This window comes from Anomaloglossus baeobatrachus, chromosome 1 (assembly GCF_048569485.1).
Source record: "Anomaloglossus baeobatrachus isolate aAnoBae1 chromosome 1, aAnoBae1.hap1, whole genome shotgun sequence".
Lineage (NCBI taxonomy): Eukaryota > Metazoa > Chordata > Amphibia > Anura > Aromobatidae > Anomaloglossus > Anomaloglossus baeobatrachus.
The window spans coordinates 870,326,963-870,352,724 of NC_134353.1; the positions used below are offsets into that span (position 1 = coordinate 870,326,963).

General features: G+C 46.7%; 1 protein-coding gene across 1 annotated transcript; it reads left to right on the forward strand.

Annotated features, from left to right (window-relative positions):
- Nucleotides 1–1,175: 1,175 nt before the first annotated feature.
- Nucleotides 1,176–3,822, forward strand: HTR1A (5-hydroxytryptamine receptor 1A). The gene has a single exon (XM_075326245.1). It carries the CDS (start codon nt 1,824–1,826, stop codon nt 3,060–3,062), a length of 1,239 nt encoding a protein of 412 aa, XP_075182360.1. The 5' UTR covers nt 1,176–1,823; the 3' UTR covers nt 3,063–3,822.
- The last annotated feature ends 21,940 nt before the right edge of the window (nt 3,823–25,762 follow it).

Genomic DNA, 25,762 nt, shown 5'->3' on the forward strand with positions numbered 1-25,762 from the left:
CTGTTGGAGCACAGGAATGTGGCATTATTGGAGAGCAGGAATGTGGCACTGCTGGAGCACAGAATTGTGGCACTGCTGGAGCACAGGAATGTGGCATTATTGGAGGGCAGGAATGTGGCACTGCTGGAGCACAGGATTGTGGCACTGCTGGAGCATAGGTATGTAGCACTGCTGGAGCATAGGTATGTAGCACTGTTGGAGTACAGGATTGTGGCACTGCTGGAGCACAGGATTGTGGCACTGCTGGAGCATAGGTATGTAGCACTGTTGGAGTACAGGATTGTGGCACTGTTGGAGCACATGAATGTGGCACTGCTGGAGCATAGGTATGTAGCACTGTTGGAGTACAGGATTGTGGCACTGCTGGAGCACAGGAATGTGGCACTGCTGGAGCATAGGTATGTAGCACTGTTGGAGTACAGGATTGTGGCACTGTTGGAGCACATGAATGTGGCACTGCTGGAGCATAGGTATGTAGCACTGTTGGAGTACAGGATTGTGGCACTGTTGGAGCACATGAATGTGGCACTGCTGGAGCATAGGTATGTAGCACTGTTGGAGCACAGGATTGTGGCACTGCTGGAGCACAGGATTGTGGCACTGCTGGAGCATAGGTATGTAGCACTGTTGGAGCACAGGATTGTGGCACTGCTGGAGCACAGGATTGTGGCACTGCTGGAGTACAGGATTGTGGCACTGTTGGAGCACAGGATTGTGGCACTGCTGGAGTACAGGATTGTGGCACTGTTGGAGTACAGGATTGTGGCACTGCTGGAGCACAGGATTGTGGCACTGTTGGAGTACAGGATTGTGGCACTGCTGTAGTGTCTGAATGTAGCATTCTAGCAATAAAATACACACTCCTGGAAGAATCTGCTCCATTGTTTTGGATGTATTTCTACCTAATATCAATCCGTGGAATGATCCCAATTTGCGGTCAGATCAGTGTTTCCCGGACACATCCGCAGCAGAGCTGAGGCGCAGTCACTAGAGAGCTCGTCACATCTAATCCATCCTAATCTGAGTAAATAATGTTATGGAAACCTCGGATCTTGCATAATCTATGTGCACGGTATATGTCAGCCGCTGACCCGACTCCAGACGTGGCCTGTAGATGGCGCCAGACTCCCTTCCAGGCACAGCCGCTGTCCAGGGTCCTGATCGGAGCCGCGCTGAATAGCAGCAGTGTCTGTAGGAAGCGGATATTTAGGAAGGGGGATAGTAATGAGCAGGACCCTCAGTCCGGGCTGGGCATGAGGGGGGCGAGCTGCGTGTCCTGAGAAGGGGCGCTCTGCCTGGTGGGCTGCAGTGGAGCAGGCACTGTGGGTGGAAACTTTCTGCGTGTTAGTGGGTGATGTGAGAGCTCGTACAATGAAGAGGAGCGCACTCCAGTGCACACTCCAGTGCCAATCTCCAGAGCTCCGCCTTATGAAAGCAACTACAACACAATCCCAGCCCGGCGAGGGGCAGCCTCCCACACTCAGCTGGTGGAGGGCACCTAGTGAGGGTAGGGCTGCCAGTCTTCTCCTGGGCTAGGAGCATCTGCGAGGTAATCTGGAGTCCTGGTGTCCCGGAGTCCTCACCCACCGGCGCTGACGTCCTCTGTGCTCTCTGCTTTCCTTCTCTTCCCCCGTCGCCAATGATTTGCCGACCCAAGAAGCGCAGATTGGAGTGGTATCCATCACCTCTGAAACTATGAGGCAGAGCTGGAGTGGAGGAGCCCTTCCACCAGAAGTGAATTAGTCCTCAAGCTGGCCCTCTTCACCTGGTCCTGTCCTAACCCCCCCTCGTTAGGACCTCCAGGTCTTCTCCTTACCTTTGGGATGGATGCTTTTAATAACACTACCTCTTCGGACTACTCTTTGGAGAAGAGGAATGGCACTAAGTTTGAGGAGGTAGCTCTGAGCTACCAAATCGTCACTTCTCTCTTCTTGGGGACACTGATACTCTGTGCAGTTTTTGGCAATGCCTGCGTGGTGGCAGCCATAGCTTTGGAGAGGAATCTTCAGACAGTGGCCAATTATCTGATAGGTTCCCTGGCAGTCACCGACCTGATGGTCTCAGTTCTGGTCCTACCCATGGCTGCACTTTACCAAGTACTGAACAAGTGGACCCTTGGCCAGGTAACCTGTGAGATTTTCATTTCTTTAGACGTTTTGTGTTGCACCTCTTCCATTCTCCATCTGTGCGCTATAGCTTTGGACAGATACTGGGCGATCACCGATCCCATAGACTATGTCAACAAGAGGACTCCTAGAAGAGCTGCTATCCTCATCAGTGTGACATGGGCTATAGGCTTCTCCATATCCATCCCCCCAATGCTGGGCTGGAGGACCCATGAAGACAGGTCTGATCCTGACGCCTGTAAAATCAGTGAAGACCCCGGTTACACCATCTACTCCACGTTTGGTGCGTTCTACATCCCTCTGATCCTCATGTTGATTCTCTATGGCAGGATATTTAAAGCAGCCAGGTTCAGAATAAGAAAAACAGTCAAAAAAACGGAGAAAAAGAAAGTGGCTGACACTTGTCTGTCTGTCTCCCCGTCCACCATCCAGAGGAAAAGCAATGGAGAACCCAGCAAAAACTGGAAGAGAAGTGTAGAACCCAAGCCAAGCGCCTGTGTGAATGGGGCAGTCAGGCACGGGGAGGATGGAGCTGCCCTGGAGATCATTGAGGTCCACCAGTGTGCCAACTCCAAAAACCACCTGGCACTGCCCAACCACTCCAGCAGCGACACCACATCTCCTGCAAACATGGACAAGAAGAACGACAAAAGCGCAGAGGCCAAAAGGAAGGTGGCACTAGCCAGGGAGAGGAAGACTGTCAAAACTTTAGGTATTATCATGGGCACCTTCATTTTCTGCTGGTTACCCTTCTTCATCGTCGCCCTGGTTTTGCCCTTTTGTGAATCCTGCCATATGCCACACTTGCTCTATGACATTATAAACTGGCTAGGCTATTCAAACTCTCTCCTGAACCCCATTATATATGCTTATTTTAATAAAGATTTCCAAAGTGCATTTAAGAAAATCATCAAGTGCAAATTCTGTAGGCAATGAGAAGGCACCCTCCTACACTCCCCCCCTTTGTTGCTTGCCTTGTTTCATTACCGAGCCCATTGTTTTTTGTTTATCCTTTCTTTTTTAAAATATTATTGTTTTTTTTTATTTCCATGCTGGTGTCCTTGGAAGAAGCCTTGATGAGATGCCCAACTAAGGGTTAATGGGACCAATGCTTCTATGTGTTGAACTAAATAAATCCTTGTTCAATGGCTGCCATTATTTCAATGTGAAATCTATAGACTGTATATAAATATATAGTGGATATTTTTTCATGGCCACTGATGGCAGTGGAGTAATTTTAGTCTTTTGAAACTATTTGCACAGACCAAGGGGCTGACAAACTGTTGGTTACTGTAAACTCAATGTGAATTTCTTCCCCCCAGCAGCTGAGTGCACACTGACACTGCACATAGCTGACATTATGTAACAACTTTTTATTTATTTATTTATTTTTTCTCCCTTCCGTCACAGTTATATTTTGAGGAGGTGATGGGGTTTTGTCAATCTCAAGTTTGCAAGTCCCATCCCCCGCCTCAAATGATTCCAATAAATCATCCTATGCATAAAATGGACCGTCCATAATTATTTTGAATGAAATAAGATTGTCAAACAAAAAAAAAAAACCAGAGAAACTCTAGAACAGTGAGTATTGTATGTAGACATGTAATTATGGCCTGAATGTACAGTATTAATTCGCAATATTCGCTGGTGATAATACAATTTCGCAAGTTTATTGCAAATAAACTTTGCCTTGCAGTGCAAAAAAAACCAAACGATTTTGTCTTGTGTTTTTACCCTCAAATGGTGAAATTGTCCAGGAGGGGAGGGGGGGAGGGGATTCCTGTAATGGAATGGTTGTGGATTGTAACATGTACAGATGTAGCAGAGCTGAATATGCTTACCTGTAGGAATCCGTATACAGTATAATCTGCAGTCCTATGTAAATGTCACATCACACCGAGCTCTGCTACATATGTATATACTGCCTATATGGAAAAAATGTTCAGGAGGGGAGGGGGGGGAGGGGATTCCTGTAATCAAATGGTTGTGGATTCTAACATCTACAGATGTAGCAGAGGTGAATATGCTTACCTGTAGGAATCCGTATACAGTATAATCTGCAGTCCTATGTAAATGTCACATAACACCCAGCTCTGCTACATATGTATATACTGCCTATATGGAAAAATTGTTCAGGAGGGGAGGGGGAGGAGGGGATTCCTGTAATAAAATGGTTGTGGATTCTAACATCTACAGATGTAGCAGAGCTGAATATGCTTACCTGTAGGAATCCGTATACAGTATAATCTGCAGTCCTATGTAAATGTCATATCACACCCAGCTCTGCTACATATGTATATACTGCCTATATGGTGAAATTGTTCAGGAGGGAACTCCTGTAATAAAATTTTCACACGAGCAGGTTGTGGCTTGCATCATCTACAGATGTAGCAGAGCTGAATATGCTTACCTGTAGGAATTTGGATATAGTATAATTTGCAGTCCTATGTAAATGTAACAACAGACCCAGCTCTGCTACATACTGTATGCATATACTGCCTATATGGTGAAATTGTTCAGGAGGGGGGTGGATTCCTGTAATGAAAAGGTCTCAGGAGCAGGTTGTGGATTGTAACATCTACAGATGTAGCAGAGCTGAATATGCTTACCTATAGGAATTTGGATACAGTGTAATCTGTAGCCCTATGTAAATGTCACATGACACCCAGCTCTGCTACATATGTATATACTGCCTATATGGTGAAATTGTTCAGGAGAGGGGGGGATTTCTGTAATGAAAAGGTCTCAGGAGCAGGTTGTGGATTGTAACATCTACAGATGTAGCAGAGCTGATAATGCTTACCTGTTGGAATCCGGATACAGTGTAATCTGCAGTCCTATGTAAATGCACAAAGTGTCATATCACACCCAGCTCTGCTACATATGTATATACTGCCTATATGGTGAAATTGTTCAGGGGGGATTGCTGTAATAAAATGGTCACACAAGCAGGTTGTGGATGCTAGTATCTACAGGTGTAGCAGAGCTGAATATGCTTACCTGTAGGAATCCGGATACTGTGTAATCTGCAGTCCTATGTAAATGTCGCATCACACCCAGCTCTGATACATATGTATATACTGCCTATATGGTAAAATTGTTTGTTGAAGGTGAATTCCTGTAATAAAATGGTCACATGAGCTGTTGTGGATTGTAACAGCTACAGATGTAGCAGAGCTGAATATGCTTGAACTGTAGGAATCCCAATACAGTGTCATCTGCAGTCCTATGTAAATGCACAAAGTGAAGCATCACACCCAGCTCTGCTATATGTGTATATACTACCTATATGGTGAAATTGTTGAGGGGGGGGATTTCTATACTGAAATGGTCACACGAGCAGGTTGTGGATGCTGGTGTAGCAGGGCTGAATATGCTTACCTGTAGGATTCCGGATACAGTGTAATCTGCAGTCATATGTAAATGCAGAAAGTGTTATATCACACCCAGCTCTGCTACATATGTATATACTGCTTATATGGTGAAATTGTTCAGGGGGATTCCTGTAATAAAATGGTCTCATGAGCAGATTGTGGATTGTAACAGCTACAGGTGTAGCGGAGCTGAATATGCTTACTTGTAGGATTCCAGATACAGTGTAATCTGCAGTCCTATGTAAATGTCACATCGCACCCAGCTCTCCTACATATCTATAAACTACCTATATGGTGAAATTGTTCGGGGGGGGGGGGATCCTGTAATGAAATGGTCACACAAGCAGATTGTGGATTGTAATATCTACAGGTGTAGCAGAACTGAATGTGCTTACCTGTAGGAATCCGGATATTGTGTAATCTGCAGTCCTATGTAAATGCATACAAAGTGTCATATCACACACAGCTCTGCTACATATGTATACACTGCCTATATGGTGACATTTTTCAGGGGGGTATGTCTGTAATGGAATGGTCACATGAGCAGGTTGTGGATTGTAACAGCTACAGATGTAGCAGAGCTGAATATGCTTACCTGTAGGAATCCGGATACAGTGTAATCTGCAGTCCTATGTAAATGTCACATCGCACCCAGCTCTGCTACATACATATATACTGCCTATATGATGAGGAATAGACATGTTAATAACAATCTGTCCCTTTGCGTTTGGAGACTATGGGAAGCGCCGGTCGTCTACTAGAACAGACGACGCGCATTAACCCCTTACAGTCCTCTTCTCACTGACTGTTGGTTTTGTGTTTATCTAAACACTTGTATCTTTCTCTTATACATAGCAGAATCCTGATTCTCCAGCCCGTTAATCTCTGCCATTACCCAACATTAGCAGGATGCCATCACACCTGGCCAGTCCCGGACCACATAGGTTGTTTTGGTGGTAAAGTCCGGGGTAAGTATAGAAATGGAATCTGCCTCGTCTTAAGTAGTGGTTTTCGGATTACATAACATGATTGTGGCTTTCTGCTTTACCTCTGCTGCTCCTGACTGGAAACTAGACATAGTCCATCTCCTGTATACATATAAGGGGCACAGTCATGGAGGACAGGAGCTCCGTCTGCGACCCTGGGAACGTGGAAGGGACTAGAACATAAAATGTGAAGCTTCAGTGAATGATGTAATGGAGGATATAGTGTCCTAGACTGTGTATTAAGTATATGAAGAATGGGTCAGTATTGGGGCATTGGGGCGAGAAGGGGACAGACGCCATCTCCTTCACTCCTGTGTATCCGGAGTCTCTATTCTCCATCATTATATCTTCTTCAGCTCTGAATAGAAATAAGATTCTTTTCATTAATTATTGCGCCAACATACTCCATAGCGCTGTACAGAAACTGCTCTTATATGAGTGCTTACAATACCATTTCCCCTCATTCAAACACTCACATAATGGTGCCACTTTCATAGGGTCTAATGATCCTACAGTACCATCATGGTAGTTACAGGTGGTAAGAAAGTGGGGAATCCAAAGGCAACCAGAGAAAAGTGAGAACAAGCCAACTCTGTTCTTCATCAGATTTGAACCCAGGACCCCACAACTGGACTCCCCCCATGTAGCCTCTACCATTTTGTTATGGCAGAGCATGGCACTCCTACATTAGTTGTATAGAGCACCGTTACATAGGTTGAAAAAAGCCCTAGGTCCATCTAGTTCACGCTTCCTCCACCAGTTCTACATTTCATCACTAAATAATTTATAACCAACAATGTTGTGTACTGAGGAACTCATCCAGCCCTTTTTTAAAAGCTTTTATAGTATCTGCCATTGCCACCTCTTGTGGTCGGCATTCCACAGTCTGACTGCTCTAACTGTAAAGAACCCTTTCCTATTTAGCTGTCAGACTCGCTTTTCTTCCACTCGCAGTGAGTTCCCCCTGGTCCTTAGTATTGTCTTTGGAAGAAATAAGTCATGTGCCGTCCTTTTTATTGACCACACATGTATTTATACATAAATGATATATGCAAATGGCGTAAAGAATGGTGGTGACAAGCTTTGAAAGTATAGTATGGCAGACGTCGACTTGGAAGCTGCTACATCTTCATATGCTCCATGTTATGTCTGCAGTTCGCCTACTCCATTATTTGAATCTGGTGTATAACAAATTCCCCTCTGCTACATCTGCACCTTTTTCTTCTACTTCTCTACATCTCCATCTTTTTCTGTAAGAAATGTCACTCTTCCGCCTTCCCGAACCCTCATGTCATCTTTGCTCGTCAACACTCTCATTTCTTTTTTCTCCACTTGACTGATTCCCGTAGTCTTCGCCCATCTGTACAGAATTAAACTAGAGACCGAGTCTGGAGAAAACAAAAATGTGTCCCGCTGTTGTCCTTCCAACTCTTTCTAGAATGTAATCAATACTTTTCTTGTAAGTTGAAAGAAGCAGGAGATTGTATAACTCGTGTGAATCAATGATTGGTTCCCCCTCCCCCCTCGCTCTTCGCTTAGCTACAATACAAGTAAAACTCGCCCCCACACTGAACAGTCCAAAAGACGGGAAAAGTCACCGAAGAAGAGAAGGAAAACCCTTCACGGAGGAGTGATGTCTACACGGAGCCTGACATTTATGAATAGGGGAACGTGTCACTTCTATCAGATGATCGTTTCATTGACATTGATCATTTTTGTTTTATTATGTGCGCAGATGACTCTGAATACTTGATTCTTCAGTTCCCTGATATAAACCGCCCACGGCTTTACATACATTACTTATCATTGTCTTCTATATCTATCACATCTCTATCTTATCAGATTGCTAAATACGAGAGGTGTAATACATTGCATCAGTATGTATAGCATTACTAGTGTATCACTATATGTCACTGAGCACTACCATACTCGGGTGCTCAGTACTCGTAATGAGTGATGAGTGAGCACTACCATGCTTGGTACTCGTAACTAGTGATATGAGTGTGGTCAGTACTCGTAATGAGCAGTTGATGCTCGGATGGCCAAGACTCATGTAGACAAGTATAATGGAAGTCAATGGGGAACTCAAGAATACTTCCAGAAGAGTTTCTGGAAAAATGCTTGAGTCCCCCATCGACTTTTATAATACTCGGTACATGAGTCATGCCCATCAGAGCATCCAACTGCTCATTACGAGTACCGAGCACCTGAGCATGGTAATGCTCACTCATCACTAGTTACGAGTACAGAGCATCTGAGCATAGCAGTGCTCGCACATCACTAATTAGTTATGCGCCGGATTGTATGCGAAGCACAAAGTTCTTATACCATACTATACATCTCAACACAGACCTTATGGATCAGAAAAGCCAATATTTGCAAAATTTCCAGATTATACTAAAGTATCAACTACAATAAGAATAGGCAATCACTTTATTTAAAGATATTTCCCCCCATGCTTCCAGAAGTCCCTCACACAAGTTGGATTGGCTTGATGGGCACTTTTTGCGTACCTTTTCGGTAAAGCTGCTCCCACCACAGCTCAATAGGGGTGAGATCTGGTGACTGGGCTGGCCACTCCATGACAGATAGAATACCAGCTGCCTGCTTCTTCCCTAAATAATTCATGCATAATTTGGAGGTGTGCTTTGGGTCATTGTCCTGTTGTAAGATGAAATTGGCTCCAATCAAGCGCTGTCCACAGGGTATGGCATGGTGTTGCAAAATGGAGTGATAGCCTTCCTTATTCAAAATCCCTTTTACATTGTACAAATCTCCCACTTTACCAGCACCAAAGCAACCCCAGACCATCACAGTACCTCAATCATGCTTGACAGATTGCATCAGGCACTCTTCCAGCATCTTTTCAGTTGTTCTGCGTCTCACAAATGTTCTTCTATGTGATCCAAACACCTCAAACTTTGGTTCTTCTGTCTATAACACTTTTTTCCAATCTTCCTCTGTCCAATGTCTATGTTCTTTTGCCCATATTAATCTTTTCCGTTTATTAGCGAGTCTCAGATATGGCTTTTTCTTTGCCACTCTGCACTGAAGGCCAGCATCCCGGAGTCTCCTCTTCACTGTAGACGTGGACTCTGGAGTTTTGCAGGTACTATTTAATGAAGCTGCCAGTTGAGGACCTGTGAGGCATCGATTTCTCAAACTAGAGACTCCAATGTACTTGTCTTGTTTCTCAGTTGTGCAGCACGGCCTCCCTCTTCTCTTTCTACTCTGATTAGAGCCTGTTTGTCTCCTCTGAAGGGAGTAGTACACACCGGGGTAGGAAATCTTCAGTTTCTTTGCAATTTCTTGCATGGAATATCCTTCATTTCTAAGAATAAGAATAGACTGTCGAGTTTCACATGAAAGTTCTCTTTTCCTGGCCATTTTGAGAGTTTAATGGAACCAGGAAATGTAATGCTCCAGATTCTCAACTAGCTCAAAGGAAGGTCAGTTTTATAGCTTCTCTAATCAGTAAAACTGTTTTCAGCTGTGCTAACATACTTGTACAAGGGTTTTTAAGGGATTTCTAAACATCCATTAACCTTCTAACACAGCAAACATAATGTAGCATTAGAACACTGGAGTGGTGGTTGTTGGAAATTGGCCTCTACACACCTATGCAAATATTGCATTCAAAACCAGACGTTTGCAGCTAGAATAGTTATTTACCAAATTAACAATGTTAGAGTGTATTTCTGTTTAATGTTCGCTTCATTGAAAAAAAATGTGCTTTCCTTTCAAAAATAAGGAAATATCTAAGTGACCCCAAATTTTTGAACTGCAGTGTATAAGCTATTAGAGAATTCTGAGATACAGAAAATCACTTTCCATCCATCATCGATTCAGAGACTCCATCGGTTAGTAGGAATGGAGTGTGGGTGTAAAGAGCATCTCTAGAGGATCCAACAAGTATTTCTTAGGGCTCGTTCATACAAGCGTATAAATCGGACGAGTGCAATTCGATAAAACAAGGGATTGCAATCGGACCAATGTTATTAAATGAGGTGCTTTTTTTTCTCATGTATTCAGCATAAGAAAAAAAAATCACAGGATGCTGCAATTTGACTCCGAAAGTGCGATAAAAAAAAAATTGGATGCCATACAGACCTTCAGTACGGTGTCCGATTTCTACTGATACATTACAATTCTGTCAGATAGGAAATTGTAACTGGTCCTATAGAAGATTAATAAATGCGCCTGTAAATAAAACTAACAGCACACGGATGACAAGTGAGAAAAAAAATCATATGGGATCGATGTTTTTAGATGCTCCTTTGACCCCAGCCTTGTACAGAGAGTAGACTGATTTCAACAACCACCATGTAATGATTCATTCGCCCTGTGGGGGTGCTGGAGAGCAGAGAATATTAATGGGATGGTTCTATCTTGGATGAACTGGACATCCCCTTTAAAAAGGATTTGACATCTCACCAATAAACCCCCAAACTAACCTTTCTGCAACATCTTTCTTTACAATTCTTCTGTCATGTCCCCCATACTAGGGATGGCGGCGTCCCTCTGTACCTAGTGCAGTGTACCTGCTTCCTTCTCTGCCATCCATGTATAAGTGCAGTCCCCGGTTGTTGTTTCCGGTGGATGCCCACATTATGGTTGGCTCTGCTCCCACCTAGGCTGCAGGCTCTACACATGTTGTGTGGGGTTTCCTGCTCTCCTGCCTAGGGAGTGCGCGTGCACATTTCCTCATCTTTTATAGAGAGATGAGCGCAAATTGTTAAGGTGTCCCCAGGCTATCCCTGGGAGACACCAGCTATTTAAGGTTCTTCCCCCTGATAGGAGGGGCAGAGCAATTTGTATAAATTTTCTATGTGTCTTGATATGTGTTTCCTGAAGGGATGGTGTCTTCTGTTCCTGAGTCCAGTATACTCCCTGTGTCTGATCACTTTTCTGAAGCTGGTATCCTGTTTGCAGTCCAGTTAACCATTGTCTCAGGTCTTCAGGTACCTGTGTATTCAGGGACTGGCGTATCCAGTTACTGGCATTCCACCTGGACTCCAGCCTGGTCCTGTGTCCTGTATTTGTGTTTTTATCATGTGATATTCCCTGATATCCTGCCATGTGATATTCCTTGATATCCTGCATTGTGATGTACCCAAAGCCCTGCTATGTTACCCGTTATTCTGCTGTGCGATGTACCCGAAGTCCTGCACTACCCTGTTGTGGTCCGTTCCTGATGTCTGCTGGTGCTTACCTTGCTCGTTCCTGTTCGGGTCCCTGCTCTGTGTTTCTGCTTTCCCAGTCTGGCTATCACACTGGCCCGCTCAGCTGCCATAGTCCCAGTCGCCTGCCCTGGGAGTGGCAACTGGCGTCCCTCCTTGCAGCGGGCACTTAGTCAAGCCCCTCCCTCTGCTAAAGGGTAAGTCTGGGTTCCCCCTGTGGTCCAGTGGGTCCACTCTAGTCTCGGACACTCGCCGCCTCCCTGGATCTGCTTGTGGTGGGGTCATGACATCTTCATTTTACAGTTTCTGTGTTATACCTCCTGGCAAGGGTGAGACCATTTACAGTGAGGGGTGTCCCCACATAGTGTGATGCTGTTACATTAGTGCTGACAGTGTTAGACATTGTAGGGACACATCCTATTGGGAATGGATGTATTTAGTAAAACAGGCATGTCAGGAGGCTGTCAGAAGTGCATTGACTGATTGTATCTTCCACTGGGCATCTTGTCTTTTAAGTTCTTATATTCTAAACACTCTCCGTAGGACTCCTTACCTTTACTGAAAGCTCAAGACAGAATGAAACACTTTGCCTTAGGTGGGATTCTCTGATAATACTTGTCTGTGTTGTGTATTCTGTGCAGAGTAAGAACTGACTCAAAGGATTGCCATGTAAATCATGGCCCTTAAAGTATAGCGTAAAGGATCTGAAGATCAAAGAGTCATTAGAGACCTTAAAGAAATGCGCAAAATATATTTTATATCATTTAGCTTATTGGGTGTAGCAGTTGTAAAACAATCACAGATTTAAAATGTAGCATTTAGCAGAGCTCAGAGAGGTAACCCCTCCCACTGTTCTCTATGTACATTTTATAGTAACAGTGAGCTGCTAAGCAGTTTAAGGGTGAGGTTCAACCAGGTCTAACAGAGGACCTAGTCTGGACAGTAATACTCTCCTGTGGATAAAACCCTCAGTGTATTGAAACAACAGCACTCAGTCCAATATGTGACACATCCCTGAAATCAGCGTCTCAGCTCTGAGTTCATGTTGTACAGACCCTGACATAAGTAGTGTGGCTTATCCATGTTATGTGAATAAAAGCTTATAACCTGAGTTTAAATTCATCCATTGGTTTCATAAATGACTCTTTTGAAAGCGGAAACCCTCCCAAATTTGGTTTAGGTTATGAAAATAAAGTTGCTGCAAAGCTGAAATATTGATCATTTAATGAACACACAAAGGTCAAATTTTGGCAACACAAAGGTTTTTTCACCTTGTAATATAATGCACCCAAACCTAGTTTATATCCTCACCTGTGCTCACTAAATGATTGGTTAATTAGTGTGTGTATAAAAAGAAACCCAGCACCCCAGACCTTCACTTGAACTGCAACTTGACCTTTGACAACATGCCAAAAATCCACCCTGCGACCAAAGCCTTGATTATCAAGAGGCTGAAGACCAGATCCACTGCAGAGGTGGCTGGCACCTTTAATGTGTCTCAGCATCAAGTACAAAGATTTAAAAAAAGATTTGAAGAGACTGGAGATGTTTTTGACAAGCCCAGGTCCAGCAGACCCTGCAAGACAACTGCTCAGGAGGAACGTTTGTTGGTTAAAAAATCCAAAGCCAGCCCCTCTTCAACTGCAGCAGAGCTCCAACAGGCCTGGTCACCTCAAGTCCCTGTGTCAACTAGAACAGTTTGTAGGATTTTGTCTCAAAATGGCCACCATGGTCGAATCAGTGCCCAGAAGTCAGCACTAAATAAAAGGCAATTAAAAAACCATGTGGCATTTGCCAAGTTACACAGCCTGCTAAACAGATGGACACTGGAGAAGTGGCAGAAGGTGGATTTCTCTGATGAATCTTCAGTTGAATTACACCATAGCCACCGCAAATGCTGCAGGAGACCTACTGGAGACCGTATGGATCCAGAAAACAGTTAAGTTTGGTGGTGGAAAGATTATGGTCTGGGGTTACATTCAGTATGGGGGTGTGCGAAACATTTGCAACGTGGAAGGCAATATCATTATCCTAAAATATCAAGAAGTATTAGCTACCTCTTACATTCCCAATCATAAAAGGGGTCAAATTCTGCAGGAGGATGATGCTCCATCTCATACATCCATCTCTACAACAAAGTTCCTCCTGGCAAAGAATATCAAGGTGCTCAAGGACTGGCCAGCCCAGTCACCAGACATGAACATCATTGAGCATGTTTGGGGTAGGAGGAAAGCGGAAGCTTGGAAGACAAAACCAAAGAATCTAGATGAACTCTGGGAGGCATATAAGACTGCATTCTTTGCTATTCCTGATGACTTCATCAATAAATTGTATGAATCATTGTTGAACCGCGTGGATACAGCCCTTCAAGCTCATGGAAGTCACACAAAATATTAAATATGGCTCTAATAACACCACAACTTAATTCACCAATGTTATGCAGCATATCTTTGTATTAGAAGTTAATTATTTGTTTGAATTTCACATTACTTTCTGTGAGCGACAAAACTTTTGTCTTGCCTAAATCTGACCTTTCTGTGTTCATTAAATGATCAATATTTCAGCTTTGCAGCAACTTTATTTTCATAACCTAAACCAAATTTGGGAGGGTTTCAGCTTTCAAAAGAGTAATTTTTGAAACCAATGGATGAATTTAAAGTCAGGTAATAAGCTTTTATTTACATAACATGGATAAGTGACAGAACTTTTGTCAGGGACTGTACTCAGATTACATAGCTAAAACCTACTCACAGATTCCCTTTAACACACTAAAGGGGTACTTTACACGCTGCGACATCGCTAGCATCGGCTAGCGATGCCGAGCGCAGTAGCACCCGCCCCCGTCGCACATTCGATATGTGGTGATTGCTGCCGTAGCGAACATTATCGCTACAGCAGCTTCACACGCACATACCTGCTTGGCGACGTCGCTGTGACTGCCGAAATATCCCTCCTTCAAGGAGGAGGTGCATTCGGCGTCACATCGACATCACCGCGATGTCACTAATCAGTCGGCCAATAGAAGCGGAGGGGCGGAGATGAGCGGGGCATAACATCCCGCCCACCTCCTTCCTTCCGCATTGCCGTCGGGATGCAGGTAAGGAGATGTTTGTCGCTCCTGCGGGTTTACACACAGTGATGTGTGGAGCTGCAGGAACGACAAACAACATCGTACCTGCGGTCGACCTGACATTATGAAAATGACCGACGCTACACAGATCACCGATTCTGGACGCATTTGTGATCGTTTATCGTCGCACAAAGAATTTACACATTGCGATGTCGTTACCGGCGCCGGATGTGCGTCCCTAACGACGTGAACCCGACGATATTTCGGATGCGATGTCGCAGCGTGTAAAGTACCCCTAACACTACTCTACAGTAGCATATACACGGGTTCAGGCAATAAAAAAATGTTTGGGAACATTTCTTTAACAAATTCCCCATCCTAGTTATATCAAGGAAAAGAGAGTAAATATATATATATATATATATATATATATATATATATATATATATATATATATATATATATATATATATATATATATATATATAATATTTAGAACATAAACATACTAATTAGGGCAGTGCTCCAAACTGGCCACAAAAAATGTATCACAAATTTGCCTCCTTCTCGTATATAGAATCTTTCTAAAATTTGAAACAGTTCCTGACAAAAGTATTTTATATATCAAAGGGATATTCATTAAAATGAATAGGAGCTATGAATGTGAAGCCCCACAGGTGGTGTGTCGGTGTCGGTGCGTTACCTTCAGGGACTCCACGTTGCTGGATCTCCGTCACTGGTAGGAAATCTTCGGTTTTGATCGTGACGCCACTCTCAGATTTGCGGTCAGTGGGGACCGCCACTGCAGGTTAGGGGAACGCCTGGGGCTGATGGTGTGTGCAGTTAGTTGGAATAGCCTCCTGAGAGTGAGGCAAGCCCCAGGACCCAGTGTAGGTGCGTAGTACCACAAGTCGCAGAATGACCACACAGGCAGGATGTCTTTTAGGGTTTTTACTCACATTTGATGGCAGGGTGAGTAACCCGGGCGTAGCTGAGATGAACCAGATGGGAACCAGGTATCCTTCAGGCTGACTTTATGAGGGTGACTACTGACTCGCCTTCCTTAGCCCTTGGTGGTTTGGGGTGACCCCGACTTTTAGTCCCTATGGGGGTCACCCAGGGAAGATGCTGCAGCCTCTCTCCCCTTCGTTCGCCGTATGCTTGTCCCCCGGACCAGGCCACTCCAGCCTCTTGCCTCCTATGACCTATGGGCCCTCACTGCGGTTACGTGGCTGCGGCTTTTGTGGTGATGGGGTGTGGGCTTTGAGAGCCCCACACCGGCAGGTTTAGCAGAAGAAAGCTGGATCTATCTTCGCTTCGGGATCTGCCGCCCGGTTGGGCCTGGTGCTCTCTAGCAGTCTCCTTACTTCCCACTCCGTGCACTCCCTAGCTGAAGCTGGCTTTCAGGTAGCACTCCTAGTTGACCGTTCTCCCCCGTCAGTAGCCACTGCGCGGGCGCTGTTAGACAGCAACAGCCCCACAGGTCTGCTCCTCACTGAGCCCTATGGAGTTCTGCTCTAACTGACTCACTGCCCCTCCTCTCCTGTTCTTGCCTACGCCACCTAGCAACCAGACTCTCCACCACACCCCTTGAGAGGAGATGGAGGCTCTACCCCCTCCACTATTCCAGTGAAGGTGAAGGCTTGCCCCCTCCTGGGATCCCCAGGGGTCCTCTCATGGGTACATGTGTGAGACCTGATCACTATGCGCCTGTGTTCCACACCCCGGTCAGCCTTCTGGATTACCTGTATTGTACTGTCCCCAGCATGGGTGCAGTACTCAGTGGTGCCTGACCAGGTCAGGGGCGCCACATTCCCCCTTAGTTATCACCAGCACGTCCTCGGGCTGCAAGACAACATTTTAAAATGCATAAAACATTAAAACATGTAAAACATTTTTAAAACCACCATGTATCAGACATCACCACCCTCCACCCACAAGTCCGTTAACCCACCCAAAACCCTCTCAGGAGGCAGGTCACCGGTCCTGTTGGTAACCAGGTCTGGGCCATCCGTTTCCCCAGACCTTTCCTCCAATCTTCCTCTCCCGTTGGCCGCGACTTCAGCCACTTCTGGCAGGATGTAGAGGCGGCTTTCATGGGCTGGTGGTTTCAGGGTATACCTGGCCTGGTGGATCCGCGCCGTCAGCCTCTTCTGGCAGGATGCAGAGGCGGCCTCCACAGTTGGTGCAGACCAGGTACCCTCTTTGTGGTGGTGAGCCAAGGCCCCATAAACAGGCGTGCTCTCTGGTCGCAGGTGAGCCAAGGCCCTTTTCTACGGACGGGCCCCCCTGGTTGCAGACGAGCCAAGCCCCTAAACAGGCTGGCCCTGGTGGTGGTGCCACTGGTGTAACTATTTACACTGCGAGAGTTTGTGGCTATAGCAAGTTCATAGCCTTAAGGTTTATGGTTTTCTCACAATAGTTTTTGTGGGCGCATTTCTTAAACGTTGCAAACAAAACTTGTCAAAACTTCAACTGGTAACTTGCTGTATTTCTTTAATTCTCTCTACTCTACTCCTCCGTTTCACCAGGGCGTGGGCATGTAGGGCACCGGCACCTGTGACTTTCTTGCTCTCCGTCGTCGTCCGTGGTTGTTTCATCTGTAGGATCTTTGTCTGTGGTTGTTTCATCTGTAGGTTCTTTATCTTTCCTTTCTTGGTCTTCGTCTGTTTCTACATCTGGTTCTTTATCTCTGTCTTTTCTTTCTTGTCTTTCTTGTCTTTCTTGTCTTTCTTGTCTTTCTTGTAGCATGGGATGGCTGTAAGGTTTGCTGGGACATAGCGCTACGTCCAGGGCATACAATCCCCTTTCGCCCTGATGCATGGTGAACTGAACTGAGTCTCCCATCTTTAGATTTCTGCCAGGGTGTCCTCTAGGCAGATGAGCGCTTACATCTCTCCTGTTAACAAATATCCCCTCCTTGATGCCAGGGGCTACAATGAATCCATAACCACTTCTCAGATTGAAATCTTCCACTACGCCATGACACAGGGGTCCTCTGGCCTGGGCTTTGGACCTTCTTAGGCACCTTTTCTCCTCCAGGTCTCTGACCGTGACTTCTCTCTGCTCTGGGGATTGTGGTGCTGGAGCAACCTGTGTTCTGCTGCGCCGTGTCTTGCGGGCTGGATTCATGCCTGTGGGCTCCCAGGTGAGGTCTTTGGGCTGATCTTCATCTGCTGACGGTGTCAAGTCTTCCTCCTCCCAGCGGGAATAGGGCAGCATCTCCGGCTCTGGGTAGGGGTCTGCTGCGGTTGGCGTCGGAGTCAGCCCTTCTGCTTCCTGGCCTCCTCTCCCCCTTAGTTCTTCTTGGCACTCCTTTGGTGGCAGTGCTGGGGATGGGCTTTCTTCAGCTGGTCTGGGCGGTGGACTCTCTGGCGCGGCTGCAGGGGTTACCTGAATCTCCTTGGGGGTATGCGGAGGGAGCAGATACCGATCCACCATCTCCTGTGGGAACTGGGCCTCTAGGTCAGCCTTCAGCTTCCAGTATTCAGGGTCCTCTCCTATCAGGGTCTTCCTAGCAGGGACCTCTCTGGACTGGGGAGCGGTGTCTGCTCTGGCCTTGCAGGCCGGGGAAAATAGTGATGCAATCTCTTGGCGGGCCGCGCCCTGTATGGCGGCGGCCTGGTCTTGGCGGGCCGCGCCTGGCATGGCGGCGGCCTGGTCTTGGCGGACCGGGTTCAGCAGGGTGGCAGCCTGGGTCAGCGTCACACCTGCAGCACGGATGAGCACTGCCGTGGTGGTCGGAGCCCTGCGGGACAGGCGGGGCATCGCTGCAGCGGCCTGGGCTTGGCGGGCCGCACCTAGCGTGGCTGCGGCCTCACTCAGCGTCGCCGCACCGGGCGCCTCCTCTGGGACCGCGGTCGCAGCAGCCAGGGTCGGGGCTCTTGTTCTAGCCGGGGCAACACCGGACTCACCCATCGGGGTCTGAATCGTCGTCGCCGCTCGATCCGGCAGGCTCCGCGCGGCTCTCTCCTCATAGGTCCGAACCGCGGCAGCCATCTCCAGCAGTTCCATTCGTTCTTCTCTAATCTGCTCCACGACCCGGTTCTCCAGTCGGTCGCAGAACTGGGCCAGCTCCCGATACCACCAGGCAGCGGAGCCCGGTTCTGGATTTCTGCGGTCAGACGCCATTTCTTCTGCGCCCTCTTCTGCACGACTCTCCAGCTGTGGACTCGCCGTTGCCTCTGATAGCAAGCTGTTCAGTTTCTGCTCTGCCTCTTTCAGCAGCTCCGCTCCCAGCAGCAGGCTTGTGGCTCCCTTTCTGTCCCGACGTCTCTGGACGCTTCCACTCTCATAGCTGGCAAGCTCCGAACTCTGCAGGGGATCTCTGGGTAGCCACACCTCTTCGTGGGCGGTAACTTCTTCCAGCGCGGGCTGCTGTTGTTTTTCAGCGCGCTTTCCATGGTGGCAATATGGCGGCGCTTCCAATTTTCCAAGCGGACCGCCCAGGCACATGGTCACCTGTCTGGACAGGTCTAGTCCTTATCCTGTTCGTGACGCCAGATGTGAAGCCCCACAGGTGGTGTGTCGGTGTCGGTGCGTTACCTTCAGGGACTCCACGTTGCTGGATCTCCGTCACTGGTAGGAAATCTTCGGTTTTGATCGTGACGCCACTCTCAGATTTGCGGTCAGTGGGGACCGCCACTGCAGGTTAGGGGAACGCCTGGGGCTGATGGTGTGTGCAGTTAGTTGGAATAGCCTCCTGAGAGTGAGGCAAGCCCCAGGACCCAGTGTAGGTGCATAGTACCACAAGTCGCAGAATGACCACACAGGCAGGATGTCTTTTAGGGTTTTTACTCACATTTGATGGCAGGGTGAGTAACCCGGGCGTAGCTGAGATGAACCAGATGGGAACCAGGTATCCTTCAGGCTGACTTTATGAGGGTGACTACTGACTCGCCTTCCTTAGCCCTTGGTGGTTTGGGGTGACCCCGACTTTTAGTCCCTATGGGGGTCACCCAGGGAAGATGCTGCAGCCTCTCTCCCCTTCGTTCGCCGTATGCTTGTTCCCCGGACCAGGCCACTCCAGCCTCTTGCCTCCTATGACCTATGGGCCCTCACTGCGGTTACGTGGCTGCGGCTTTTGTGGTGATGGGGTGTGGGCTTTGAGAGCCCCACACCGGCAGGTTTAGCAGAAGAAAGCTGGATCTATCTTCGCTTCGGGATCTGCCGCCCGGTTGGGCCTGGTGCTCTCTAGCAGTCTCCTTACTTCCCACTCCGTGCACTCCCTAGCTGAAGCTGGCTTTCAGGTAGCACTCCTAGTTGACCGTTCTCCCCCGTCAGTAGCCACTGCGCGGGCGCTGTTAGACAGCAACAGCCCCACAGGTCTGCTCCTCACTGAGCCCTATGGAGTTCTGCTCTAACTGACTCACTGCCCCTCCTCTCCTGTTCTTGCCTACGCCACCTAGCAACCAGACTCTCCACCACACCCCTTGAGAGGAGATGGAGGCTCTACCCCCTCCACTATTCCAGTGAAGGTGAAGGCTTGCCCCCTCCTGGGATCCCCAGGGGTCCTCTCATGGGTACATGTGTGAGACCTGATCACTATGCGCCTGTGTTCCACACCCCGGTCAGCCTTCTGGATTACCTGTATTGTACTGTCTCCAGCATGGGTGCAGTACTCAGTGGTGCCTGACCAGGTCAGGGGCGCCACATGAAAGTTTCCAAGTACACCTTCCTAGGAGTTTCCTATAACCTGCACGGTGGCTCAGTGGTTAGCACTGCAGCCTTGCAGCGCTGGGGTCCTGGGTTCAAATCCCACCAAGGACACTATCTGCAAGGAGTTTGTATGTTCTCCCCGTGTTTGCGTGGGTTTCCTCCGGGTTCTCCGGTTTCCTCCCACACTCCAAAGACATACAGATAGGGACTCTAGATTGTGAGCCCCAATGGGGACAGTGTTGCCAATGTATGTAAAGCGCTGTGGAATTAATAGCGCTATATAAATGAATAAAATTATTATTATTATTATTATTATTATCTCATGAGTTTTTCGACCCCTTCGTGGACCACGGTCCTGTTCTTTTTACTTACCTATTCTGTTTCTTAGTTTTTTTGGTTATAGGAAACCTAGGTGTCAGCTATCATACAACTGTACTTCCAAAAGAGACTGTCACTCATATTTGCCTGAACATCCAAATTGAAATTGTGCACCAATAATTCGCATGGAAACTGCAGAGCGCTGCCGCTCCAATACAATCTAAATGTGAGTAGAGATGAGCGAACCTTTGGAAGTTTGGTTCACCCGGTACAATAGAACCTTAAAAAAGTTATGTTTTTGACCCCAACTTGATCCGAACTTCAATGGATGTCCATAATTGGGCATTTCTTGGCCCCATCCACATGCTGGCAGCCATAAGCAGAACACTTCCGGAGGAGGGTGTGCAGGGTTTTTCTTTTTTTTATTTGTGTGTGTGAACACTACATCTGATCACACTGATTTTACCCAAGTATCAGCCGTTCAAACACTACACGTGGCTTGCATAGGGCCGAGCATCACTCATACCCAAGCACAGCGCTGCTCGCTTCAGTGGTTTGCACTCGTAACTCACTCGAACTTTGAACCCGATCTTTGTTTTTTTGGAAGTCGGTTTCTGAACCCGAACCTCAGGTTCGCTCATCTCTATTAAAAATTATAGAATACAGGATCCAACCGCGACTAGGCCAGTGCAGGAAGGGGGCCCACCGACGCCAACACCTATTTCCACTGGAAATGTGTCCTAGTATACACATTCAGCTGAAATGTATTACAGGCTGGGTCATTACACTGTATTGCACACACTACTGGCTAATCTGACACTGGCATGACATACAAGGCGGTGCATAGCAATGATATCGTGTATTTCCCATATGGGGCACTTCAAAGTCTGCTACCTGAAGAGGATTCTGCGCATCATGGGAGTGGGGGAAGATAAGAAGACTTTATTTAAATATGGTAGAAAATAGAGTTGAGCTCGGTTCGCGGTTCGAGGTTCTCCAGTTCGCGGCTCGAGTGATTTTGGGGGCTGTTCTAGATCGAACTAGAACTCAAGCTTTTTGCTAAAGCTCGATAGTTCTAGATACGTTCGAGAACGGTTCTAGTAGCAAAAAGACAAGCTAATTACTAGCTGGCTTTCCGCTGTAATAGTGTAAGTCACTCTATGACTCACACTATTATGAAATTTCAGCGTATAGTGTGCGGGAACAGCGCATTCAGATCATTGCTGTTTGTATAATGGCGATCGCCATTTTTTTATTTTTTCCCTTGTCTTCCTTCCCTAAGCGTGTGCGTGTAGTGGGGCGGGCCAGCATGTCAGCCAATCCCAGACACACACACACAGCTAAATGGACTTTTAGCCAGAGAAGCAACGGCATGTGTGATAGGATGTCCATGTCACATGTCCCTGCATTATAAAAACGAGTATCTGCCCGTCCGGACGCCATTATCTCTTCTGCGTCTGGGTGTCAGTCACCGCCGGCGTAGCTCCTGTCTCCGATACTGCTGTGTACGCTCTATACACAGAGCTATACAGAATAGGGATAGAAGTTTCTTTCAGCCCTTCTAAGGGCTAATACCGGCAGGGTCAGAGCCATAGGTGACAGTCAGGGCAGTGAAAACAGATTTTAACAGCTACACAAGATGACAGCGTCTGTGTAGCTAAGGTCAGGGATTTCCTCCCTGCATTTCCCCATTAGGAGGGATAGAAAGCCAGTCTTCCATTCCTCTACCCAGACCCACAACCCTGCCACTGTACCCTCCTGCCCTTTGCACACTCAAACTTCCATTAGTGTCCCACTGGTGCAAACCTATGTGCAGCACCTCTGCATTGCACACTCAAACTCATTGTTACTAAGCCATTATACTAGCAAACACTGAGTAAACTTAGGCTGCTTTCACACTACGTTTTTTTAACATCCGTCATGAACGTTTTTTTAACTCAAAAGCGGATGCAGTGCAAATGCGTTTTCATTTCAATGCATCTGCAATGGACTCGCGTTAACATGCGTTCACCTGCGTTTGCGTGCGTTATAGTGAGGATCCAGCGACTTGCAGTTTTTTAACATTTTTCAAAAACGCTACTTGTCGCGTTTTTGAGCTGCGTCCAAATACTGTAAATTGCTGGATCCTGACTAAACAGCATGCAAACGTATATGAACGCTGGCATGCTGATAGACAGGATCCTGCTTGCTCTACTGAGCATGCACAGAAACCAGTCTCGGGTGATCAGTCCCTCTCTCACCCTCTCCCTCCACCCTCTCATTCCTCCCTCTCTCTCTCTGTCTCTCCCCCTCCCTCTCCTCTCTCTCTCCCACCTTAGAGCTGCGGACACTCGTAACCAAGGTAAATATCGGGTAACCACTTCTCTTAGTTACCCAATGTTTACGTTGGTTACGTGTACAGACGCTCGTAACCAAGATAAATATCGGGTATCCAAGCAAGTTACCCGATGTTTACCTTGGTTACGAACCTCCGCAGTTGTAAGAAGCCGGCTCCCAGTCTGGCAGGTTTAGTTCCCCTCACTCCCGATCACATGACTCCAATGCCCGCCCCTAAACATCCAGTGACAGGATCCTGCAAAATAACACATGCGTTAGCATGCGTTTTTTGCTGTAAAAGCAGGATCCGCTTTTACAGCAAAAAAACGTTCATGACGCATGTAAAAAAAACGTAGTGTGAAAGCAGCCTTAGTGGCATCCTAAAAGTGGCTGTTGGACTTCTGTATTGTCCCACTAGTGCAAAGATATTTGCAGCACGTCTGCCTGCATTGCACACTCAAACTCATTGTTACTAAGCCATTATACTAGCAAACACTGAGGAAACTTAGTGGCATCCTAAAAGTGGCTGTTGGACTTCTGTATTGTCCCACTAGTGCAAAGATATTTGCAGCACGTCTGCCTGCATTGCACACTCAAACTCATTGTTACTAAGCCATTATACTAGCAAACACTGAGTAAACTTAGTGGCATCCTAAAAGTGGCTGTTGGACTTCTGTATTGTCCCACTAGTGCAAAGATATTTGCAGCACGTCTGCCTGCATTGCACACTCAAACTCATTGTTACTAAGCCATTATACTAGCAAACACTGAGTAAACTTAATGGCATCCTAAAAGTGGCTGTTGGACTTCTGTATTGTCCCACTAGTGCAAAGATATTTGCAGCACGTCTGCCTGCATTGCACACTCAAACTCATTGTTACTAAGCCATTATACTAGCAAACACTGAGTAAACTTAGTGGCATCCTAAACGTGGCTGTTGGACTTCCATTAGTGTCCCACTGGTGCAAACCTATGTGCAGCACCTCTGCATTGCACACTCAAACTCATTGTTACTAAGCCATTATACTAGCAAACACTGAGTAAACTTAGTGGCATCCTAAACGTGGCTGTTGGACTTCTGTATTGTCCCACTAGTGCAAAGATATTTGCAGCACGTCTGCCTGCATTGCACGCTCAAACTCATTGTTACTAAGCCATTATACTAGCAAACACTGAGTAAACTTAGTGGCATCCTAAAAGTGGCTGTTGGACTTCCATTATTGTCCCACTAGTGCAAAGATATTTGCAGCACGTCTGCCTGCATTGCACACTCAAACTCATTGTTACTAAGCCATTATACTAGCAAACACTGAGTAAACTTAGTGGCATCCTAAACGTGGCTGTTGGACATCCATTAGTGTCCCACTGGTGCAAACCAATGTGCAGCACCTCTGCATTGCACACTCAAACTCATTGTTACTAAGCCATTATACTAGCAAACACTGAGTAAACTTAGTGGCATCCTAAACGTGTCTGTTGGACTTCCATTAGTGTCCCACTGGTGCAAACCTATGTGCAGCACCTCTGCATTGCACACTCAAACTCATTGTTACTAAGCCATTGTACTAGCAAACACTGAGTAAACTTAGTGGCATCCTAAACGTGGTTGCTGGACTTCTGTATTGTCCCACTAGTGCAAAGATATTTGCAGCACATCTGCCTGCATTGCACACTCAAACTCATTGTTACTAAGCCATTACACTAGCAAACACTGAGTAAACTTAGTGGCATCCTAAAAGTGGCTGTTGGACTTCTGTATTGTCCCACTAGTGTAAAGATATTTGCAGCACGTCTGCCTGCATTGCACACTCAAACTCATTGTTACTAAGCCATTATACTAGCAAACACTGCTGCCAGTTTAAGGGCCGTAGTTGCATTGTCAGGGATAATTATTGTTGTTTATTCTGCTGTTAATAAAGCTAGACCACCGCTGAAATCTACACCACCTCTGAATTTTTACTACCACATTTTAAGTGCACAATCTTGTCGCAATCAAAATGAGTGGCAAAATGACAGATGCTGGTGGAAAGGGGAAGAGGCGTGTTGGAAAAGGAAAAAAAGGGTTTGTCCGTGGGGAAGGTGGCAAAGCTCCATTAACATCTGCTGAAGATAGACCATCTTCCAGCAAAAGTAAGATGTCTACTACTTACTGTGGACAATCCGATGTGCTCCCTTTTTTACGGACAAGAACAACTGGAACAAAGGTAGATGATGGCCAAAAAAGGAAAATGCTTGAATGGATCTCAAGTGGTCCAACAAGTGCCCTCTCCGCCACCTCAACTACCGCATCCAAAAAACACCAGTCCTCTGAGTTGTCAGCCCAATCACACTTGCATTCTCACAGCTCTGAAGTCTCCATCCGCCCTGCACAGTATGGTGGAACTGAGATGGCTGAGTCTGCAGAGCTGTTCAGTCACACTATAGCCTGGGAATCAGAGGTCTTCTCCCAAGCTACAGTGAGTACAGACCAGGAAATGGTCTGCAGTGATGCCCAGAACCTTTGTGACTCTGATTCAGGCCGTGAGGACCAAGTTTCTGAGCATAATGTTGACCCTTTTTTATGTTGTTATAGACAATGAGGAACATACTGATGACGATGAGACGCAGATACCAGATTGGGATGACAACTTAAATATTCGGTCAGGGCAAGAAGAGGCTCGGTCTGAGGGTGAGGGGAGTGCAAACACAACAATTGATGAGGAAGTTCTAGATCCCACCTACTGTCAACCCACAG

Excerpts from the sequence above, each read along its gene's own strand:
- HTR1A (XM_075326245.1), top strand. The coding sequence starts at position 1,824 with ATGGATGCTTTTAATAACACTACCTCTTCGGACTACTCTTTGGAGAAG.